Source organism: Balaenoptera physalus, assembly GCF_965194825.1.
Source record: "Balaenoptera physalus genome assembly, chromosome: 16".
Taxonomy (NCBI): Eukaryota; Metazoa; Chordata; class Mammalia; order Artiodactyla; family Balaenopteridae; genus Balaenoptera; species Balaenoptera physalus.
The window spans coordinates 11072278-11097300 of NC_138898.1; the positions used below are offsets into that span (position 1 = coordinate 11072278).

At 39.8% G+C, this 25023-nt stretch overlaps 1 protein-coding gene across 9 annotated transcripts in view; it reads right to left on the reverse strand.

The window, feature by feature from the left end:
* PTPN1 (protein tyrosine phosphatase non-receptor type 1) overlaps positions 1 to 25023 on the reverse strand; it is a 145298-nt gene that overhangs the window by 21103 nt on the left and 99172 nt on the right. For 8 of the 9 annotated variants that reach the window (XR_014254882.1, XM_082430480.1, XM_082430484.1 and 5 more), the window contains one exon: positions 2281 to 2371. Coding sequence is in view for 6 of the 9 variants with exons in the window: in XM_082430480.1 (XP_082286606.1) it covers positions 2281 to 2371 (91 nt within the window). In the remaining 3 variants the exon portion in view is untranslated. Of the gene's footprint in view, positions 1 to 2280; positions 2372 to 5207; positions 5289 to 25023 lie in introns of all 9 variants that reach the window. The other variant, XM_082430486.1, reaches the window with a different exon arrangement.

Sequence of the window (25023 nt, forward strand, 5' to 3'; positions counted from 1 at the left end):
TGACCATCCATAAATAGTTCTCCCCCTGCCCAGTGGGAAAGGAAAAGTTAATGGGGATAAGTGGTTTGGGGCTTCCTATTCGAAAGGATTCCAAAGAGATGTTTTAGGAAATTAGCCACTGTTTGGAATAATGTTTCTCATCATAGAGGGTTAATACAAACTGAAATACTTGGGTAATATTTAAGTGGGTCATGGAGATAAGAGATCTCAAAAAAAAATTATGACCGGCACTGGTGGTTATGTGAGTGGGTTCAAACAGCACTGGGTGGTGACCCTGGGCAAACAACTTTTTCACCGAGTGCTGGGTTTTCCACCTGCCAAATGGAAGGTAACACCCGGTCCCCAGAGCTTCCACCTTGAAACATTCTCCCCATTTCCTCCATAACCTTAAAAGAAAATTACCTTTTCTACTGAAGAGTAGAGGTAGGGGAGAAAAAGCAAAATATAAGGAGTAAGATTGGGTGAGGGTGAAAAAGTTTGGGAATTGTATCTCTGGAAGAATTTTTTTTTTTTTAAATTTTATTTATTTATTTTTGGCTGTGTTGGGTCTTCGTTTCTGTGCGAGGGCTTTCTCTAGTTGCGGCGAGCAGGGGCCACTCTTCATCGCGGTGCATGGGCCTCTCACTATCGCGGCCTCTCTTGTTGCGGAGCACAGGCTCCAGATGCGCAGGCTCAGTAGTTGTGGCTCACGGGCCTAGTTGCTCCGCAGCATGTGGGATCTTCCCAGACCAGGGCTCGAACCCGTGTCCCCTGCATTAGCAGGCAGACTCTCAACCACTGCGCCACCAGGGAAGCCCTGGAAGAATATTTTAAATGCTGTTTTTTTCTCTGTAAAACTGGTTAATAAAACCATTTAGATGAGCCTTGATCAAAAATGTAGAAAAGGAATATTAAAGACAACATCACTGCCTAATTCAGAGCAAGTACAGCAAAGGCTAGAGACCAAGGGCGTGGCCACAGCGTGTGAAAGGTGCGGACAGTGATGGTTCTTTCCAGCTCAGGGCGGCTGGCCAGGGTCTCACAGCAGCACCACCTGAGGAGAGGCTGTTAGTATTATTTTTAAATAAAGCCTACAAGGTGCCATAGCCTAGACGTGCTCAATCAAGAGTATTGGGCATTGGGGCAAAATCATGTGTCACTTGACCTAGACCCGCGCTTCAGATGTCCCTGGCGAGCACCTTCAGTTAGTGGCCATCTCAACCACAGCCGACATTCACGAGTGAGACACTAGGCTAAGCGGCTGACGTGACTTTATTCATCTTCGTATGATCCTGAGATCCGCGTTGACTCCTGTTTGACTGAAGATCAGAGGAGCGGGCAACCGGCCCAAGGCCACACAGCTCTGAGGGGCAGGGACCGTGGCAACCGTTGGAGGCAGACTGCTCTGTGCCAACCGGGGTCCGACTTCGCGCCCCTCCCAGGGACCTGGGCGCTGCACAGTTCAGGGTGGGAGGGCAGTGAGCTTTGGCAGGCTGGCGGGAAGTGCCTGGCTGGGGACTGACCGGCTGCATCTTCAATGTCCCTGGCAGAGAGCAGTGCCGGGGGAGCTGCTGGCAGCCACAGCCCTCACTGATTGGCAACGGCCACGTGGAGGTGAGCCAGAAGGTTCTCTGTGGCCTAGAGGAGGTGGCAAAGTTCACGTCCTTCACTCCCCTCCAGGTTTTGTTACTTTATACAAATTCTAACATATTTGGTTATTTACTTTCGAGATATCAGCGGACTGAGAGCCAATTACTCAGAAGGCAGAAGAGGCTGCCAGCGGGCACACTGAGAGCTAATGGCAGGAAAGAGCTCGAAGAATGATGATGGCAGGAGGGGGTGGGGTCAACAAGCAGAGCTGACTGCGGCTTTAGTTGAGGGGGTGAACCGCTCCCACCCTTTAATGCCTGCGCAGGGCATCGTTAGCAGTTCAATACAATGCTTGGGGTCTAACAAGACTTTTGCTGAGTCACCCAGAAGTGGTTATATTATGCCTGCTATACCCTGCTTCAGCTGGTAGGAAAATGATTCATCATTAAAATAGTCAAAACGAAAAAAAGTGCTTTGAACTTAGCTGAATTTTCCAGGAACTGAAACCTTACCCCTTCTACAAGGGTGGAAAAATGAACCATTACTATAAGTCTCTAATGCCTTTATTATAGGAAACAATCAAGTCATAAACCTTTACTGCTATCAATTTATTACCAAACCCTGGGGCTAAAGGAGTCCTGACTGAGAGGTCCTGCAGCTGAATAAGAGCCGACGCAATGGAAGCAGAGTAACGGCGATGTGAATACTTACAGGGACTGACATCTCTGTACCTGTTTCGGTTTTTGTTCTTAGGAAGCTTGGCCACTCTACATGGGAAGTCACTGGCTTCGTGTCGGATATCCTACAAAAAAAGGATAAAGAGTTCTCTCTTGAAATCTCTGGCATCAGGAATTCATCTAGATAGTTAACTGAGCGTGGACCCTGTGCTGGGCACTGAGGAAGACCCAGCACAGAAACGGACATCAAAGGGAACCACGCAGTGTGGGAAATGCAAGGTGCTAATTCAGAGGCATGTCCAAGGTCATGGGAGGAAAACAGAAGGACAACTGGGGTGGGGGGAAGTGGCATGGGGCTGGGAGCTGGAAAGATGGGGAAGAGGGCAGGAAGATGGGGCGGGGGGAGGGCACGTTTCACTCAGGAACCCCCAGCACAGCAAAGGCACAGGGGCTGGAGTTCACGTCTTATGCAGGAACAGTGAGTGGGCTGGTGGGAGGAACAACAGGCCTGGGGCACACAGGTGGGTACAGGCCAGATCTTGGAGAGCCTTCCAAGTCAGGCCTGGGAGTTCCATCTGTAACCTTTTGTAAAGCTACAGTTATCAAGAGCAGATAAAATGCCCTTTTACACCAACAAACTATCCAAATGCTTTCCTAGGAGATGGTAAACAAATCCCATTATACCAAACTGTCAGAAAGAGCAAGTGCCTGGACTAACAGAAGATGCACATTATGCGTCCTGCTAGACGGATCACACACATCTAATTTTGCTCCCCTAAATCAACACCCTTATAATCCTATTTAAAAGTCTTTTCTGGGGCTTCCCTGGTGGCGCAGTGGTTGAGAATCTGCCTGCCAATGCAGGGGACACGGGTTCGAGCCCTGGTCCGGGAAGATCCCACATGCCGCGGAGCAACTAAGCCCGTGAGCCACAACTACTGAGCCTGCGCGTCTGGAGCCTGTGCTCCGCAACAAGAGAGGCCACGATAGTGAGAGGCCCGCGCACCGCGATGAACAGTGGCCCCCGCTTGCCACAACTAGAGAAAGCCCTCGCACAGAAACGAAGATCCAACACAGCCATAAATAAATAAATAAATAAAATTTAAAAAAAAAGTCTTTTCCTTTAAGTCTGTATTTTACTATATATTATTAAAAGAAAAGCTCACCCAACAATGTGAATGTACTTAATGCCACTAAAATGTACACCTAAAAACGGTTACAATGGTAAATTGTATGTTATGCATAGTCTATTACAACTTTAAAAAAAAAAAAAAAAAAGACGAACCCACAGTGAGAGAACAGGAGAGCAGATAATAGCAACACAATTTTGGAAGCTGGAAATCAGACTGATTAGTAGTTGGCAGGCCTGAGAAAGCTCAATTACAAGCCAGCAGTGAGGAAAGCAGAGAACCATCCTGATTTCCACCACAGAACCTTCCAAAGGTGCAGAAAGTGTGCTCCTCTGGAGGGAGGGGTGGGATTCACTGCAGGGGAGCAGCATCTCCACTCCTACCGCCCCCTTCCGTGCTGCTGGGTGACTGCTGCCTCACAACTCTGCAGAAATCTGGAGATTTATTTTCTGGAAGATGTAAATCAGGGGGCAGAGTGCTCTCTAGATGATCTGAGCAGACAAGAGGAAAGACCAAGAGATGCCATTACGGGGGTATGGAAATAACAGCCTACCTGCACCTAGAGGCCCAGTGGCCAGATCTGTGCTGATAAGCCCCTTACACCTGCTCAGAGCTCGCTGTAGACCCTGTTAAGCCCTTATTCTTCATCATGCACACACCACTGATTACAAGATGGCAGAGGAGAGAAAGCCTCTAATACAAGAGATTTAAAAGAAAAACAAAACAGGCAAAAAAAAGCCCCTTAGAGGAAATAAACTGTAGAGAAATGAAAGCTTAAAATATATACATTATTAATATACTCAGATAAGATACTGTATCCATGGATTAAGAACAGGATGTTGTATACAATAAAAATGTCTCTTGCAACTTAAAAACAAGATGGCAGAAATGATAAGCTTAACTGAAGAGTGATAAGATAAAGGTAGAAGAAATCCTACCTTTCCAGAAGGCAAAGCCTAAATAAATAAATAAATAACAATAATGGAAAATTAAGCAAAACAAAATATAAGAAAAGAATACATTAAAAAATAGTTCAAGGAAATCTCCCAGACACATCAAGTGCTCATCAAAATGATAAAAACAGACCCATACTGAGGCACACTAATTTGCAATTCCAGAGTCCTGCAGACAAAAAGAACATTCTGCAAGTTCCCAGGGAGAAAAAATAGTTCACTTTCAAAAGATAAGGTGATCAGATTCTGCAAGAACACTGAAAGCTGAAGGGCAATGGCGCAATGCCTTCAAAATTCTGAAGAAAAATGATGTCCAACTTAGGATTCTATACACAGCCCAATAATCAACAAGTGAGAAGGGACAAGAAAAACATTTCAGATATGCAAGGTCTCAAAAACTTTACCACCCCTGCTCCCTTGCTGCAGCAATCCACTGGAGCATGTCTTCCACCTGAGTGAGGAAATAAACCAAGAAAGAGAAAGATGTAAGATATACGGGACGGGGGTCGGGGGGAAGGATCCAACGCAAGAGCAAAGGCACAGGAAATTTCCACAAAAGCTGTGACGGGGGAGGCCCCAGGATGACAACTATGTACCAGCCCTAGGAGGCAAGCAGCCAGATTGGCCCAGAATGACTCAAGAGACAGACTTGTCAACAACATGCCTTTGTCCCCTGTACCAAGCGCGACCGAATGAGACCACCAAAGGGAAATGAGAAGACCTGAAGTCCAGAAAACAGGGAATCCAACTGAGAAGCAAAGCAAATAAGTCTCAAAATGGTAGCTGTGTGGCAGCCTACAGACCCAGCGACCCAGACCAGAGAACAGAGGTCCCCAGTAGGGATGCCTCCAAGACCAGATCTGAAGCTGAGGAATCACCTGAAACTGCTCTGTCCGAAACAGCAGCCCAGCAGCCACGAACCACACGCGGCTACTGAGAGCACTTGAGATGCGGCCAGCCTGAAAAGAGATGTTGCGCAAGTGTAAAAATACACATCGGATTTTGATGACTTAGTGCTAAAAAAAGAAAGTAAGGTATTTCAGATATTTGAAATACTGACTATTGGTTGAAATAACGTTTTGAACACATTGGACTATGCAAACTATACTACTACTTTCATCTGCTTCGTTTTATCTTTCTTACTGTGGCTACTAGAAAAAGCAGAATTACACATATGGGTTGCGTTGTATTTCCATTGCATAGCACTGACTGAGCTTGTGGAAAATTGTTCTGAGAGGCTATCAGAAGCTATGGGAAGAATTAGCAACAGGTAGAAAGAAAATTCTACAGATGAAAAAAAGGCAGGAAAGTATTAACTACAGGGAAATCTATTAAAAAGGAAACAGTACAACATTATCTGTGACTATGTGCATAGGCAAATAATGTACACAATGAATATGGTTTTAACCAAAAAGTATAACATACTGGGAGAATGGGGGAGGGGAAGCAAAGTGGGAAAGCAGAAGGAATGGCTGTTTAAGAAAATGAAATCCTATACCTTAGTAAAGATCTAAATCAATGAAACAAAAGATAAACATTTTCCTTAGACATATGGAAATAAATACAAGCTAGAGTCAGCAGCTCAAAGAGTTCAAAATAGTCATCCATGAAGAGAAAGACTGGGGAACAGGGAGGTATGGGCAGCAAGTAACTGGATTTTATTATAAGCTTATCATGGTATTATTTAAGTTCTTAAACCACGTATACATTCAACTTGGATTTAAAAAAAAAGAATGCCCAAATTCTGCTACTCTACTTATTAAAAAAACTACAAAATGACAAGGAGGAGTTTCTGACTCATACTAGAGATGAGATAATAATTTAAAGTTATGATGATATATTATAAACCCACTTGGGATCAAACAAATTAGTCCAGTAGTAACTTAGCCATCACATCATTTATGGATGAGATTAAGCTTTCAGGGAAATGCTACACAACACAGAAAAATGACTTGAAGGAATATAAATCTCAGTTTTAAATTTCTTATTCTACTTGTTATTTGGAAGTGTTTAGCAAAAGGTACGAATTTTGCCTTGTGATGTGAAACAATCTTATCAGTCCAGCTGGTGTGAATGGATGAAGATGGAAGAAATCATTGACATGGATAAACCACTGAACTAACAAGTATTCATTCTGAGGAAATAAGGGCCAAAATAGCAACAACAGTGTGCAATTGATTTTACTCACCCAAAGGATTTATTAATCTGTACTTTTTTGGTGAGAGAGAACACAGCAAAACTTGGAGATACCTAATAAAAATAGGAGTTATTCACACAATACTTTTTTAAAAAGAGATTCTAAAATTAAGGTATACTCATAGAGCAAAATGCATAGATCTTAAGTATGTATTTCAATTAGTTTTTCTGACCAGCTTTGAGGTATAATTTATAAATAATAAAATATACCCAGTTTAAGTGTTTCTCTATTTTAGAATGGCATATGGGAAATATATGCATGCTTTGAATACAAGTGTTTACATTTCATTCAGTAAAATAAAATGCCAGGATTAGAGTCTTAAAATTGAGGAGTGATAAAGTACCTTTAAAATTAAAAGTAACTACCAATAGTGGTTTAGAAGAAAGCAGATAAACTACTGTATCACAGAACTACAGTAAAACAAGATTTCTGTATTCTAAAACTGTATCAAAGGTAAGCTAACCTTCTAACAGCTGTAGAAAAAGCAGATTCCAGACTAATGAAGAAGTTTAGGGAGACTTTCATCCCAAGCATGAAGTATCTCTAGAAGATCTTTGATTACTCTGACCAAAGATTAAATAATCCACCAAAGTATGTAAAATTTCCACACAGAGAATAAAATAAAGGCCTTAAAGCTGATGATGAAAAGATGAACACTGGGTAAATTGAGGAGCCAAGCCAAAAAGGAAACAATAAACTTGCCATGAAACATATTCCCAGAAGCATCCCCTAAAAAATACCCACTGAACATATCAAGAATCATTCAAAGTGTACCTCATAATTTCAGGGATGGATCACACTAACTTAGAAATTTTACCAGTGGGAAATTAAATATACCAACAAATAGATAACGTAACCATTTCCTTCCCTTGGACAGTTCTTTACTGGCTTTTTAGAAGCTTACTTCCTATTCTTAGTGTAGGTTTCAGAAATGTCATAGAATGAAACATCGTATGTAATGGACGTCAAATGTTCATGCTCTCTTGGAGAATAAATCTGATGATGTGCTACCGAAGCAGAGCTCAAGTTTGGTCAAAGCTTACAGGCAAATGGTTTAAATTACACTGTATCATTTTATATAGGCACTGGGCACCCAAAATGATCTGACTCATCTCTATAGTGAACCATTTTCATGAGAGGAAAAAAGCAAGTTCTTCCAAAATTATGATTTAGCTGGGCTAGAAAGCTGGGCTACAAAATGCTTGATGAAGTTTAAACAAAACAGCTGAACTGGAAATCTTAAGAGGCAAGGAAGTGAGCAGGGCAGAAACTGACATTACCTGCATAATTTCTAAAGTTAGTTCTTTATTTCCCATCTTCCCACACTCACTTAACAAGATAACAGATGACCTCCCAGTGAGTACAAAGGGATATAACATGCTTATAAAGCTCTGGTAATTCTGGAATGAATTAGGGCCCAGAGTGAATCAATTTCTGTATTTACAGGAAAGCTCATGAGCCATTATTCAAATACCTCCCAAATCCAATTAGGCAAAAAGTCAAACTTGGGTGAAAAGCTGGTAATTTTTTACTTGAGATTTCTATTTTTGAAAACACATAGGCATAAAAGCCAATCCAGCCTTGCAGAAATATTTTCAGGTTTATAGCACTTTGTTAAGTTAAACCTAGCGATTTTGGTTTTAACACCTTTTTCTCTTTAGTCCCAGAATAGGGTGAATGTCTCTTATTGGCTCTACAGTAAAATGCATATTTCTCTTAAAACTATTCGAGAGTGATGAGGTGGAGCCAGCATCTTGTTAAAGCTGGGAGTCTGCTGGGAAGGGCCTAGACCCTCACCTCTCTCACCCCTCCTAGCACCGGCCCAGGCTCAGAGTAGGCACTCAACCTAATTCTAGTGATGGAATTAAGGGATGATTCCAAAGGTCCCCAAAGCTCAAAGAGTCCTTAACTCCATACCAATCTGCTTCATTTTATGGAGCAGAAATGTTCTTGAAAGGGAATATGTTTAAGCAAATGTCTGGTCCAATCCTGCTTTCCAATCATTTTATTATTATTATTATTTTGCTGTGCAGTTGAGTCACACGGCCTCCTGACAAGAGAGAACCAAAAGAGTTACTAAAACATGGATTCAAAGCAAAAAGGGTTATTTTTAGATGGTTCAGACAGCCATCTGTTTTAAAAGTCTAAAGGAAGAAAAAACTCCAGTGGTACCTTTTATTTGCTAGAACTGCAGTGAACTACAAGTCCCTTAGCACCTTCAGCATCTTCTATGCTCCCCTGCACCCCCATTTTACAAATGGTTGCCTAATTTGATTGCTCCGGCCGTTATCTAGTACTTTATGGAAGCTACTGGCTCTCAGAAATAGACAGAGCTAGACTGAAGGGAAATGCAGAAGTACAGTAAAGGCAATAATTTAAAATGCAATAAGTGAACATACAGGGTGTACATTTCCTGGAACTCTTGCAGTAGTCACCACTGAATAGGGAGATATATATAGAAATGGGGGGGAGGGGTGGCTAGACTAAAATTTTAGCAACCAACTCTTCAAAATAACATGTGTTGAACAAATTTCGTTATTCATAAATCTCATTTAAATGAGAATATAAAATTTCTGTATAACAAAGTATACTCTGAGAAATACACAAATTATCAAAGTCAGAAGTTTAATGTCTTTCAAGTTGAAAGCAATGCTGTATTCTTTATACTAGTTAATGGAACAATATAATTTACCATAAAAACCTTAGGAAAATATTTTATTATATTTATGTTTATATAATCAATACACGGGAAGTCACATACTCAATATTGTTAAATTTTAAGATAAACTACAACACTTAGATAATAAAGAAGAAGCTTAAAATTTAGCTAACAAGCACCAAGCTTGCTTTGGTTTAAAATTTAAAATGATTATGTACTGAACAGAAAAAGATGATGAAAAGTAAACCAAGAACCTAAGACTCTTACGTGGTAGTTGACAGAGAAAGAGGGGGAGGGAGGAAGGAACAAAACTGGCCAGCATTTAAAAGGCAGCAGGATATACAATAATCATCCCTTCCAGAGCCTGAGGAAATGTTGGGTCATCTTGTACACTGGTCGGGGGTAAGGTTAAAAGAAAATGGAGTTACAAATCACGACCAGAACAATTATGTACATTTGGAAAACAACGTGGAAAAAAGCATAATCAAATTGTTTTACAAATTTCCCACAAACGAGAGGATGAGGGCAGGAATGGAAAGTGTGGAGTACCCTTCACAAAGGGGAACCATCTGGTGGAGACGGTGGGACCAATTTCACGCTCTGATGTGCACCCTCTGCTCTGAACACAAAGCGAGGGTTGATTAAATATAAAGAAAAGCACAAAGGCACAGCTAGGCTCAAAAACAGAACAAGAACAAATGAAAAAAACAGGCCTCACACTCAAAGTGATCTGCAAGCAAGGTACCAAAAAAACAGAAGATGACTAGTTCTGAAAAAGATAGCCAACAAATCAACTAGAAAAATAAATCTATTCCACAAGAAATTTATTGTTAGCCTGTCAGGTGCTTTAAAGATAAATATATTTGAGATCAGGGATAAATAAAGGAATCATGTATAAAAAAGATGTTATAAATAAATCTAGGGAGGAATGAAGCCAGAATAAGTGGATAGGAAAGAACAAATGAGAAATCTTGGAAATGGAATTGACAATCACTGAAATTTAAACAACAACAACAAACCTTAACAGATGAAGATAAAAACTCTACACTGAACACAAAGGATGGGTACTTTGAAAGCGGAGGAACACAGCATGGAGAAATAGGAGATGTGAAGGAGCAATTCAGAGACACAGAGCATAGAGCAGCCCCAGCACACCCCTAAAATATAAATCAGTACCCACACGTTAGGGTCAGAGTAAAGCTGCAAAATAGTAAGGATAAAAAATCTTCAAAGTAAATTACAATATCTCTTGGAAGCTTAACAGAACGTTAACATTGTCATTTATTTAATTTTTACACAGCTGAATAGTTAACAAAGAAATATAAAAATTGCGTTTGCAAGTGCCACTGACTTTAAACCTTATTTTTACAACCCTTAAAGTATCTGTTTTTTGTTTTTTTAAATCACTTATGTTTTCTGTTAAATGTCATAAATTTCACCTTGGGCAGAAATCAATAGGCAGAAAATGAATCAGACTTACAGTAATTGATGTCAATGAAACATATTGGAACAAGTATTTTTTTTTTAATGCTGAGAACCACAAAACCATTCCTGTAAGAGAACAGTCTAAAAAATTGAATCTACTTTCACTTCTGTTTTGTTTACCTTCTGCTTTCCATAAGGACAGTTTAAGTGTTCAGGCCCTGGGGTTCTGGCACTTTGCCGAGGACAGTGGTACAGCTGACTAAGGACACAAGTAGTTGGCAGACATCTGAAAGTGGAAGGTTTACACCTTCGTTTACATGGAACCAGATTGCCAACCACCAGCTTCCTCCCTCCACGGTTAATTTCCCTAAGCTCAGTAGTCACAGGGAGGGACCTTAGGAACCTACACGATATTCCTGCTCTGAAGTAACAGAACCATACTTATGAAACTGATGATATTCTGTGTATAATTTGGGAGTGTAAATGGGAGGGAAACAGAATGTCAAAATGAAACTAGCTTTGGTTAAGCATTTCTTTAATATTCCAAGAGCAGTACAAGATTCTGTACCATAACCAAAGAAAAGGCCTTTGCATTATTGTTATCAACCATATGAGTTTTCTAAATACTTTCTAGATGTAAATGTACTTTTCTACATACCATTTCGGGGATTAGGGTTGACGAGGAAAGACGTGACCAATGCCCAAAAGCATTATGAAGTGATAGTTTTTTACTGAAGCCACAAAGATAAAATGACAATTTGGGGAAGAGAGGAAGCAGGTGACCAAGTTCTTCTGACTGCTTTCCAAAGAACTCTGTGTATGTGGATTAAAGAAGCAAGGTTTAGAGTCAGTGTTTGAGTCCCTGCAATTCATCCAAATATTTATTGAGCACTGACTATGTGGCAGGCAATAAGGATATGAAGATGAACAGCTAGATAAACAGACGCTAGGTTCTCAGCTAGGCACTGTCACATGTATCTCACACAAACACATCCATGACTATTCATCAAGAATTAACAGTAGGGACTTCCCTCATGGTGCAGTGGTTAGGAATCCTCCTGCCAATTCAGGGGACATGGGTTCGAACCCTGGTCCGGGAAGATCCCACATGCCACGGAGCAACTAAGCCCGTGCGCCACAACTACTGAGCCTGCGCTCTAGAGTCCGCGAGCCACAACTACTGAGCCCACGTGCCACAACGACTGAAGCCCACGCGCCTAGAGCCCGTGCTCCCCTGCTCGCTGCAACTAGAGAAAGCCCGTGGGCAGCAACGAAGACCCAATGCAGCCAAAAATAAATAAATAAATAAACTAATTAAAAAAAAAAAAAGCATTAACAGTAAAACAGAAGGATTAAAGCCCTGAGCAAGTGGATACTCTACCTACACCCCCTCCCCACCACCAAGGATCTGATCATTCTTGGAAAGGCAGAAGGAGTGGTTCAGAAGCCCCAAACTCTATCTGCACCTGCATTTCTTTTTGCTTCCTCCTGTGGCTTAGATTAAGGGTTCTAGCACTGAACTGTGCCTGAGAACAATGGTACCAGGCTGTATGCATAAAACCACATGCACCATACATTATGGGTAAATTAAGGATAATCTGATCTATACACAGATGTCTTATCTTTTTTTAGACCTCAATCTAGTGTGAGATGCAACTCTACTACATAAAGATAATTTAGGATGTTGCTGAATAAACAGCAACACTCTTAAAAACTTCAGGGCTTCAGGAGAAAAATCTCTTTGGGCCAATTTGGTGTGAGAGGACTTTTTATTAATAAAATCAACAGTTCAGTGAATGCTTACTACTTACCACACCAAGACATGCTAGTCTAATCATAAGGTTACAGGAGACAAAAACCCATGTCAGCCCATAGCCTGTGGCTTTCTATCTGTTTTCTCCACTAAGAAGTCATGCAATACTCAGAGTTACTTGAAATTCCTAATTAAGGAAACATCTGAATGCAGCAAATGAAAGTAACATTCTATGAATGACTTTACAGCCATTTGTTTTTTAAGTAACTTATCATAACATCAGCATCGATGTCACATGTCACACCTGCTTATAAGACACCTGGAAAAGTAGTAATACCAGAGCAAGATACTACTGCTACAGGCCAGAGGAGCCCTTGAAGTGTTCTGAAGAAGGTTCACTCTTTGTTTTGTACATTATGTGGATTTTGACAAATTTATAATGACATGTATCCTCCATTAAACAGAGTATTTGCACTGGCCTAAAACCCCCGTGCTCTACCTATTCATCCCTCCCTCTCTCCTGGCACACCCCTGGCAACCATTGATCTTGCTACTGTTTCCATAGTTTTGCTTTTTCCAGAAACGTCATACAGTTGGAATGATATCATATGTAGCCTTTGTCCACTTTTTTTCTATTAAGCTGTTGTCTTTTTCTTAATGATATGCAGTATTCTTTATGTATACTGGGCACAAGTCCTTTGGTGGTCACACACACTGCAAATGTTGGCAAAAGCCAACTGATACACATATCTAACCACCCCAAAACACAGGGCTTACAACAACTTCTTTGCTCTTGAGTCTAGAGGTTGGCCATTTGAGCTAAGCTTAGCTGGGATGGCTTGTCTCTGTTCCATGTACTGTTGGCTGGGCTCACCATATGCATTTGTGATCACTGGTGGCCCACTGGCCTCACTTACAAACCTGGTGCTTGGCTGGCTGTTGACAAGGGTGATGGCAGTAATCAGGTCAGTGTCGTTCATCATCCAACAGGCTAGAATCCAACAGGCTAGCCTGGGTTTGTTCACACTGTAGTGATTGTAGAATTCCCAAAAGCAGCAAGAAAGGGCAAGGCCCAATATGCAAGTACAGAGACACTGCAGGTTCAGTTCCAGACCACAGTAAAGCGAATATCGCAATAAAGTGAGTCACATGAATTTTTGGTTTCTCAGTGCATATAAAAGTTATGGTCATAATAGTCTATAAAGTGCGCAAAAGCATTATGTCTGAAAAAAACAATGTACATACCTTGATTTAAAAATACTTTATTGCTTAAAAAATGCTCACCGTGAGCTGAGCCTTCAGTGAGTTGTAATCTTTTTGCATTAGTAACATCAAAGATCACTGAGCATGGATCACCACAACAAATATAATAATGAAAAAGTTTGAAATATTGCAAGAACTACCAATATGTGACACACAGACAAAGTGAGCAAATGTTGTTGGGAAACTGGTGCCAGTAGACTTGTTTGACACAGGGTTGCCACCAACCTTTAATTTGTAAAAAACACAATAAAGCAAAGTGCAATAAAACGAGGTATGCCTGTATTTTTTTTAGGCCTCTGCTTGTGTCATGATCACCAACATTCTACTGGCCAAAGCTTGTCATGTGGCCAAGCACAAATTCAAAAGTGATTGTCCACCTCTTGGTGAGAGTCACATTCAGAGGGGCATGAACGTGACAGACAGGGATGGGAGGAATTTGGGGCCACTTCTGCAAACAACCCAATGTTAATGGTGTCTTTTGATGAAGAGAAGTTCTTTTTTTTTTTTTTTAAATCTTTATTGGAGAATAATTGCTTTACAATGGTGTGTTAGTTTCTGCTGTATAACAAAGTGAATCAGCTATACATATACATATATCCCCATATCTCCTCCCTCTTGCATCTCCCTCCCATCCTCCTTATCCCACCCCTCTAGGTGGACACAAAGCACCAAGCTAATCTCCCTGTGCTATGCGGCTGCTTCCCAATAGCTATCTATTTTACATTTGGTAGTGTATATATGTCCATGCCACTCTCTCACTTTGTCCCAGCTTACCCTTCCCACTCCCCGTGTCCTCAAGTCCATCTTCTACTTCTGTGTCTTTATTCCTGTCCTGCCCCTAGGTTCTTCAGAACCTTTTTTTTTTTAAGATTCCATATATATGTGTTAGCATATGGTATTTGTTTTTCTCTTTCTGACTTACTTCACTCTGTATGACAGACTCTTGGTCCATCCACCTCACTACAAATAACTCAATTTCGTTTCTTTTTATGGCTGAGTAATATTCCATTGTATATATGTGCCACATCTTCTTTATCCATTCATCTGTCAATGGACACTTAGGTTGCTTCCATGTCCCGGCTACTGTAAACAGAGCTGCAATGAACATTGTGGTACATGGCTCTTTTTGAATTATGGTTTTCTCAGGGTATATACCCAGTAGTGGGATTGCTGCATTGTATGGTAGTTCTATTTTTGGTTTTTTAAGGAACCTCCATACTGTTCTCCATAGTGGCTGTATCAATTTACATTCCCACCAACAGTGCAAGAGGGTTCCCTTTTCTCCACACCCTCTCCAGCATTTATTGTTTGTAGACTTTTTGATGATGGCCATTCTGACTGGTGTGAGGTGATACCTCACTGTAGTTCTGATTTGCATTTCTCTACTGATTGGTGATGTTGAGCATTCTTTCATGTGTCTGTTGGCCATCTGTATATCTTCTTTGGAGAAATGTCTATTTAGGTCTTCTGCACATTTTTGGATTGGGTTGTTTGTTTTTTTGATATTGAGCTGCATGAGCTGCTTGTAAATTTTGGAGGTTAATCCTTTGTCAGTTGCTTCATTTGCAAATATTTTCTCCCATTGAAGAGAAGTTCTTAATGTCAATGTAGTTCAATTTATCAATCTTTTCCTCTATCGTTAGTTTTTGTGGGGTGTCTTGTTTAAGAAACAGTTGCCCATCTCAAGTTCATAAATACACTCTTCTTCATTATTTTTGAAAAAATTCAACTAAAGAAAAATGTTTTTCCATACAATTTCATTTATATCTTGATTATGCCTCAAGATGTTGGAATAAAACATACAGACGACAGTATGGCATGTCTGTCCCTTCCAACAGCCGTTTTTGTGCACAGTAAACACTACTTTAACTTGACCAGCAGGCACTCAACATCTGCTGAATGATGAACACAGAGTGACTGTCTCTGTCCTTTGCCTACCAATCTTTGAGAATATTAGTATTTTTCGTACTCATGTAAGCTCTTTACATATTTTAAAGCCATCAATTCTTGGTCTATCCTGAGAAACCACTTTGCCAATTTATTTGTTTGCACATTTAAATTTAATTTCCCCTAAATAAAAAAATTTTAAGTGTGGGAGGATTATCATAAAATGTCATTATAATAACAACAGAGCTGCCACTTGGCAGAATTATGAGTGATTTTTATTTTCTATTGTTTTCCAATTGTTTTCTACAGCGCATATGCATTACCTAAGTAATAAAGAGTTTTAAAGTAGTTTTAAATTTTTAAGTATTCAAACCTACTGACCTTTCCCTCTGCGATTTCCTTTACTGCTTCTAATTTCAACTATACCCATTATATTGTCTTTAAATCTCAAACTATGCTAAGAATAGGTGTTTCTTCCGGTTTTGTCAGCTTAACAGTTCCACTATGCTAACCTTTGTGTCTGTCTATTACAGTAGTTCAAACTGTATATTACAGAGTGCTTCTTCCTCCCTTCTCCCTGAACTCAAATAGGAACAAAATGCAGCTGCATCTGATCATTCAGATTTCAGAGTGAACAAATCACTATTTTTAAGAGAAAGATGAACCATTACAACTAGGTAGAGTTGTGTTTTTTTAAGAAGATTAATGCAGGCTAGATTCATTCTTTGCAACTATTTAGCAAATTAAAGATCAAGAGGAACTCAGAGATTAAAATATAGGGAATTAAAAAAACCCACAATAGTATTTCTATAGTTAAAATGAATACTGTTACTTTGTTCTTCTGTAAGGAAAGAGTAGGCAGGATGGCTCTGGCACAAAATTTTTCCCCCATATTTATATGGTATGCATTATTATGCGTATAAACTTGTAGTGAAATAGAAGAAAAAATTAAAACATTAAATTATTTCTGTTCACCATGTCCATAAGCAGACTATTTTTTAAAAAGCATAGTTTTCCATGTCAGTTACCTGACTTCTAACTTTTTAACTTCCGTCAAAGCAAATTTTAATTTATTAAGTGTATTTAAATAAAAAGCAACTTTCAGAGTAACTACTTCAAACAAGATCCAGCATAAAATACCTGTATGTCAACAAATCAAATTAGAACATCTTCCCATCTCGTTGACATATTTAGGGAGATGCAATTGTTTTAAAACGGTTCTATCCTTTCCTCCTCTCCAGCCATAAGCCTTGAGCAACAGCTGCATGATCTTTTGGTCATCTGCCTTCTTAGAACTGGATACATAAAAAATACATTTTCTATACAATGAAAGGAGGCAGTAAACCTCTGCTAATAACATATGATCAATTTTTAGAAGGCTGACTGATGCCAAATACTTCCTCAAGAGGATTTGCTCAATATCTCAATGCTACAACTAAAACTATATAGGAACCAAAATCCATACACATATTGCTAGAGACAGGCCTAGGGTCACTATTATTAAATAAATAACTGAAGCTATTGTAGAAGTAATATCCTTTAAACATACTACAATAGCTAGGCACTCTTCTCCCCAAGGCTCACAAAATGACGACATCTTCATTGGGTTAACAGGAAAATAAATCCCTAGGACCAAATAAATCAAACATTTTGCAAAAATCAGGATAAATAAAGAACTTTAGGGACACTAAGTCTAGTGACATTTTCATGTAACAGCAATGCCTAAACTTGAACAAAACTCACGATTAGAATGTTTGTTTTCTTACTGCACTGTAAAGCAATCTTCAAGTAAACAAGATTACTCAGAGCAAACAGTGGAAAGTTTCAGTGAGATATGTTCATTAGATAACAGGACAGTTAAAAAGCCAGAAATGTAAAATTATTTTAAAGGTAATTGGTCTCACCACCCAAGTATATTTTTTAAAGCAAACCCTTACATACGATGCCAAAGTCAAGTTTTGAGGATCACCTTCAGAGCCAAGACTGCAACATTGCTATCACTGTACTTGCAACCAATTTTTGTTCTTGCGTTTCAGGTTGTACCAAGTGTTGACGGGGCAGGTGGCTCTGTCGTGGTCCCTGTCCTCAGTGAGTTCCCACTCGGTGGGGGAAGACCGCCTGTGGCCACAAACAATGCTACTGAGTAGAAAGTCCTGCTCAGAGGCGAAATCTATTCACAGGAAGAAGGGAAAGGCAACGAGAAGAGCTGGTAAAAATGAAAATAGTAAATTCAGGAGTAAATGTGGAGCAGCCACATCTGGTGCAGAGGAAAGAGCTCTTTCTGGCACTGCTGACCTGTTGCCTCTCCTTGCCAACTGTGGTTGGCATTAAGGGGAGAAGATACATCATACAGCTATATCCAAGCTGTTTTGCCTAGTCTGTTCCAGCACTGTTGCTTGAAAGGAAACCTTAGCAATGAAGGCTGGGGTGGAGAAAGGATGGCCATTCTCCGTTGGAGCAACCCCAAAGTCTGCTGCCTGTGCCACTCTCCAAGCCCTTGCCATCACACCAAAGGTCAGAGAGGAAAGAGTGGGCCCACACCACACGAAAGTGGCCTGCGACCCAGGTCTCTGTGCCCAGACTCCTAGGGGTGCACAGGGCACACACATAACACTTCCTAAACTTGCCTCCGCTCAACAGGGCTGCAGAGGCTTTCCAAGAGAGATTGCTGTCTGAGCCTCCTCAGCTCAAAGGAGCAGACACTTGAGGTCTAGCTTGTTCACCAGCAGAGCACGACTCCTGCAGACACAGGGCCCTCAATAAGGATCCACTGAATGAGTGGGCTAAACATGTCAGAACGAACCAAGGTGAGATATGAATTTGGAATTATGAAAATAGAGATAGCATGACGATGGCAGTGGAAAACAAATAATGAATGCAAGAAGAAAGCACCAGTGACCCAACTAACTTTGAGAACTCTGCTCTCTCTTTGACTTCCTCAACAGAAAGGTCAGGGGTGATTTCCCAGTAATGAGTAATTTCCTGCTATGATACCCAGGGAATGGCTGGGTGTGAGAGAAACATTTCTTGGAAGGATGTGCCTCTTCCCCTCTACTTCTCCTGCAGGCAGCACGATTTTCTGATGCGGTACACTCCTGGAGAAGGCTACCTTCCATCTGAGATGAAATCTAGGCTCCCTACAAACTAGGGAGGAGCAGGTCAAGGGCTGGAATAGCAGGAAGGCTTTTGCACGGAGCCCCCGAGCCAGGCTGAGGAGGGACTGAGCGTGGTCAGCACTCAGCACTCCTAAATCAAGACCCACCGGGGCCCTCAAACAATTGCTGCAAACAATATTCAGGTAGGAATGGCAAGTGCTGTCTTCCTAGCTCCTTGTGCCTAGCAGAGCTCGATATGATGATCAGCTCCCTAAGGTCGTACTCCGAATGTATTTCCAGGCTGATGGTCCCTCAGCCCAGACCCTGGATGGTAACATCAGCTTTCCTTGACATTTCACTTTCCTCTCCAAGTACAAAGCAGACGTGGTTCTGGCTCCTCTGATCCCTGAGTGTTCAATTTTTTTTTTTAAAGTATTTGTTATGATGTTTGGATTTATTTCAAAATAAATTAGAGCTGGGAGGGGTTAATGGGTAGGGGATACAGAGGAAAAAAGATGAGCCATGAGTTTTTAATTATTGAAACTGGGTGACGAATACGTAGGGGTTCATTATACTAGCCTATTTCTATATGTTTGAAAGTTTTTGTGAAGGATTCTTGCAACTCAAGTTTTTTTTAAAGTAGGGAGGAATGATATAATCGGATATGTGTTTTTGAGCGATTACTCTGGCTTTATGATTCTGGGAAGACGGTGGCAGCAGTGGCATAGTTTTCCACTCTCCCTGAATCCCCATAAAAATAAATGGAGGACTTCCCTGGTGCCACAGTGGTTAAGAATCCGCCTGTCAAGGCAGGAGACACAGGTTCAATCCCTGGTCCAGGAAGATCCTACATACCGTGGAGCAACTAAGCCCTGTGTGCCACAACTACTGAGCTTGTGCTCTAGAGCCCGTGAGCCACAACTACTGAGCCCACGCGCCACAACTACTGAAGCCCGCACGCCTAGAGCCCGTGCTCCGCAACAAGAGAAGAGAGGCCCACACACTACAATGAAGAGTAGCCCCCGCTCACCACAACTAGAGAAAAGCCCATGGGCAGCGACGAAGACCCAACGCAGCCAAAAATAAATAATAAATAAATAAACAAACGGAGCAACAGGATAGCCAAACCAACACAGAGAACCCCTCAGACAACAACTAAAACAAAACCAGAGACAAGGCACCCTTATGACTCTGAAAGTACAAGGAAGTGGGGGACACCCAGCTATTAAGACCCATGTGGTATTAGCATTTGTGTGGGAGGAAGGAGAATCAAGACAACAGGGGCTTCTGATGGCTGTGACCAGGAGAACCCCAAATCATCAGGTCTCACTGGGAATTGTGACAGGCCAACTTGTGTGAGCAGCCAAACTAGGAGCAGATCCTGTAGGCTCCAATTCACAGGCATCCCCAGGCTCCCCCTCCCCAAGGTGCTGGGTCAGCCTAGGCCCTACAGACTCTCAAAACTAAGACCTTCTAAGTAAGACACAGCCTGCATGGAGGAGAAGCTTCTTGGAGTAGAACAAATTGAGCAAGATACAGACAAAAGGGGCAAAGGAAAGAGAAGGCTGAGATAATAGGTAAAAATGGGAAGAATAGGGGAAGCAGATCTTAGAAACACAAGATGCTTTAAAAAATCACTTCACAAAGCCAGCTAAAGAGGGAGCCTGAGAGCCCTGCGCTAGGACATCTATCTGACCCACCCCTTCCTTCCTAAAACTACCAGGAAACTGTTCACTTAAAAACGGTCAGTAGACAAGGAACAGTTGAGTTCCACACAGCATTAATATATGAAAGAGAATAAGGGACAAACAATATCCCTACAGAAGACAAAAGCAGGCTAGAAAGATGCCCACAAAAGATGAAACTAATCCAACAAGAAACTAAGAAAATGGTAGAAGCTATGGAAGAACAACATAAATGAGAATGAGAACTTAAGAACCAAAGTAACTGGAAAAAAGAATGATCTGAAAAGAGAAGTGAAAGAAATCAGGAAAAAATTAAAAAGAAAAGAAGAAAATATTTTCAGAAATGAAGACAAAACAAGGAGGAACACAAGAGCAAATAAACACGTTTAATGCCTCAAAGGAAACAGAAAACAGGAGAGTTTAACAAAAAGAAATTCAAAAAGAAGTAACCAAAGAGAAATATGTTCCTTGTACTGTTATAATCGTTCTGTAAGTTTGAAATTATATTTTTTAAAAATTTAAAATCATATTTAATAATTTTTCATATGTTTTTAAAGCAAATTATAAAGATTTTAAAATTTTTGAGAGGAAGTGAAAGAAATAAATGATAGGCAAAGAAGATCAAACATACACACAACAGGCTGAGTCCCTGAGAAGGAAATCAAAGCAACGTAACAAAAGAAATACTGAAAGCTTGAATTTAAGACTCTTCTGAAATTAAAAAAAGAAAAGGTTTGAAACTATACATTGAAAGAACACATTGATTTGGGGGAAGAATTCTTCTTGGACCCAAAATGGCCAACAGCAAGATATGATTTAATAAATGATTACACTTTGAATTAAAACTTTTTAAAAATCCTTTGGGGATCTAGCAAAAAGACCAAGTCACTTTTAATGGCAAAAAATTAGACCATCAAACATCCACAGCAATGCTTTATACCACAAGACAGTGGAATAACATATTTAAATTACTTAAGGAAATAAAATGTGATCCAAAGATTTTTATATACAGACCATATGGTCTTCAAATATTAAAGCTGCAGACAAACTGTTATGAACGTGCACTGTTAATTCCCAGAATGTTGTTTCTATAAACCATTCCTGAAGAATCTAGTAGAGAATGAGCATCAGGCAACCAAAATGACTAGAGAGATTTAGGGAACAACTGATAGTGAGCATTAATATTTACTAGTAGGTCTAAGATAAAAGGATGGCTGTAAGGGAGACGGTGTACTATATAATGTAGAGTACAACCACCAAAGGGAGTGTGGAAGGCAGAACAGGAAGAGTTTTTAAAAAAGAGAATAATCTTGCTAATAGTTTTATGGATATTGACTGAGACTCTTCAGATAGCAACTGAGAATACTTCAAATCAGATGCTGGGGGGAGAGGGAAGGGAAGAATAGTTGATTACTAGGTAACTTCAATACGGCTCACAGAAGGGAACCACAGTAATACCCAAAAACTGAGGGCACTAGGGGTATATAATAAAGATATTAGTATAGAAGGAGTCATTAGAAAATATAAGCATTCCTAAATACTAAAAGACTTATTATAAAATTCCTCCTCAAAAATTATAAAAATAACATGTCCAGTGTATACAATACAAAGACGTAATGAAAAAACTTAACCAATGTTAACAGTCTAGTATTGTCTACTCCTCCAAACATGCAAAATAAACAATGAATTCTTAAATAATGAATTATTTATGAATTCTTACTATTTGTTTTTACATAGATAGGCCCACATTATACATATTATTCTATGATAAAATCTTGTTATCCAGCCATCTAACCTACCTTCATCTACTCATGAAATTTTTCTTAAACTCGTTTTCTAGGTTGATCAATCACATTGCAAATAGAATAAATCCGTTTCTCCCAATTGTTTAGCAATGATTTACTTTTCTTATCTTATTACTTTATCTAGAGCCTCCAAAATAATGTTCAATAACAGCTGGGTTAAGATAAAAACAACTTCAGCATTTTAACAGTTAGGTTTGAGAAACAGATTCTCTTGTTGAAGTAGCTTCCACATATTCTTACATTATTAAATTTTAATTATTAAGAGCTGCTGAATAAGGCCAGCCAGAACTCAACAGTTATTTTTCATTAGTGAGAGCCTAACCTCCACTGAGAGATCCTATTCTGGACAGAAAGAGCTCCCTTCTCTCACTATCCAAACTCTAACAAGACAATCATGCCTAACTAGTTTTTCTTCTCATATGTCTTTTCCATTTGCTTGGATAGAGTTCCTTGGCAGTTATCTCCTCCTTTTAAATTTTTTCAAGCTGCCTATCTGGTTGATGTGCTTTTAGCGACCCCATGCCACTTGATGACTAGCATCACTCATCCTGGCTTCTCTCCTGCTCTAGTCATGCTTTCTGAACTCAGTTACAGTACTTTAAAACAACTTCCTTTTTACTTTTCACATGTTCTATCGTTTCTTTCCTTTTTACTCCAAAATTGAAAATTGGGGGCATTTTCTGAATTTTCTCAATGGAAGCATTGAGAAAATTCAAGCAACACTGAAAACCAGACCACATATGAAAATCATATGACCACTGAAAATCAACTGACTACACATGCAGCAACCAAGTGGTGACTATCTTTTTGGTTATTTGTCCGACAGAGGGGGAGTCAGTAGACAGACGACCTCAGAAGAATATTCGCTCAAGAAATAACAGCAAAGATCTCTAAGTCTCCTTTGTTACCTGTACTTTCCCGGTACATGTTTATTCTTCTACTTACTCTGTTCTGCTTAAATTATAGGCAACTTGACATTTATATCACTGTCAGGCCCTTTTCAGACACTGTTGATACTTCAGTCTATTTTGAATGGCACTATATGGTTCTCTCTTGGTTAGAAACCACCCAGAGTATCTTTCAGCAGCAAGGCCAGAAACTATAAACTGGCTAAACTGTCTATAAACAATCAGTAAGCTGGTAAAGTACATTCGGACTGACTATTCCGTTTTTAATCTATTTATTTCTCTTACAGGTAGCTGCTTTTTGAAACAAATTTAGAGAAAACACACGATGGCATGAGAGGGATATAAGATTAGGGGAGGGAATGCTTTTTGAGGGCAGAAAAGAAAAAAAACTAGAATGAAATCACATAAAAAATAGCATTACTAATACAAGAGTCTATGGGAAACAAATAATGCACACACAAATGAGCCCAAGTAAAACCGAAGAAATATGGTAAGATGGACAAACTGTTATCAATGTCAATATCCTGGCTGTGATAGCGTACTACAGTTTTGCACAATGTTATCATGGTGAAGGAAACTGGGCAAAGTGTACAAGGGACCTCTCTGTATTATTTCTCACAACTGCACATGAATCTGTAATTATCTCAATAAAAATTTCAATTAAAATATGACTGGCAGAATACAGACAAAATGTTTATAGTAGTTATACTGTGCAGTGATAGGGATAAAGAAAGCTTTTATTCTCTTTTGTTTTCCATAGTAAATATATCACTGTATAATGAAATACAGTATAAATTGCAAAAATAAGAATTCTTACAAGGGTTGAAAGGATATAATCAAGACTTTACGTATTTTAAAAATATTTTATAAAATCTCAAGGAATATGAATGAGTATAGCGAATACAGGACTGTTCAACAAATCATGGGATTCTAGTATAAGACAAATCCTTAATTTTTAAAACGTGTATAAACAAAGGGGAAGTACTACTTTCTGCCAGTGAATAATAAACTTCTGGGAGTCATTATCTCAGGAGGTGACATACTCTGGAGACCAATGCTCGGGCCGTGCATGTTCTTGAAAATTGCTAAGCAACTTCTAACTGAAAGGCTCACCCACCCCACCCTGGAGGCCTCGCTCAAGGATTCACTGACCCCTTCATACCAGCTTAAAGCCCCTTCTTCAACACTCTCCTTGTACCTTTTATTCTTCTTTCATGGCACTTCCTCCACAATTAATAGTTCGTGTGACTGTTTCATGTCATCTCTCTCCTATGACTATTAACGAGACCACAGGTGTGTGCTCCCTATCACCCTCACTCCTGTACTTGTCACTGCCTAGCACACTGCTTGGCATCCACAGGCACCCAATAAAGTTGTAATGAATTAAGTGCCAACATAATTTATATGAATTTATAGGTGACCATCATAATGGTTTATAGGACAAATTACGACTCTTCGGTTCAAGAATAATTGTTAGGTAGATTACTCTTAAGTGCTGAGTCCTAAATATGGTTTATTTAATTCCACAAACATTTCTGAAGGGTGTACAGAAAGGCCATCTTATATGGCAACTAAATTCTACAGTTAGCTATGAGGCAAAAATTTCATGCAATTAAGATTAAAACCTTGGAAAAAATACTTTAAATTGCCAGCATCGAAGCCTTAGATATTTTAAAGCCCAGATCTTAACTTCCTTTGTTTCTCTTTCACCTGTAGTCTCCCTTTCCCTACAGAGGATTATCAAGGTGTGGTCTGATAGGACAATGTGGTATTTAAAGGAATTTCTCTTTTTTGCTTGTGGCAGTATGTATAGTTTAAGCAAGGTTAAATGAGTACATGATACAAGTCCGCAAGCCAGACACTACAGTACACTCAGTACTGAGGATACAAAGATCTAAAAGACATGATCCCATATTCTCAGAGGGTTCACATTCTAGCAAAGAAGAAAATAATATATAAGCAATAGAATTAAAATAGTAATTCATATAAAATATTATTAAGTGTTAAAAAGGAACAG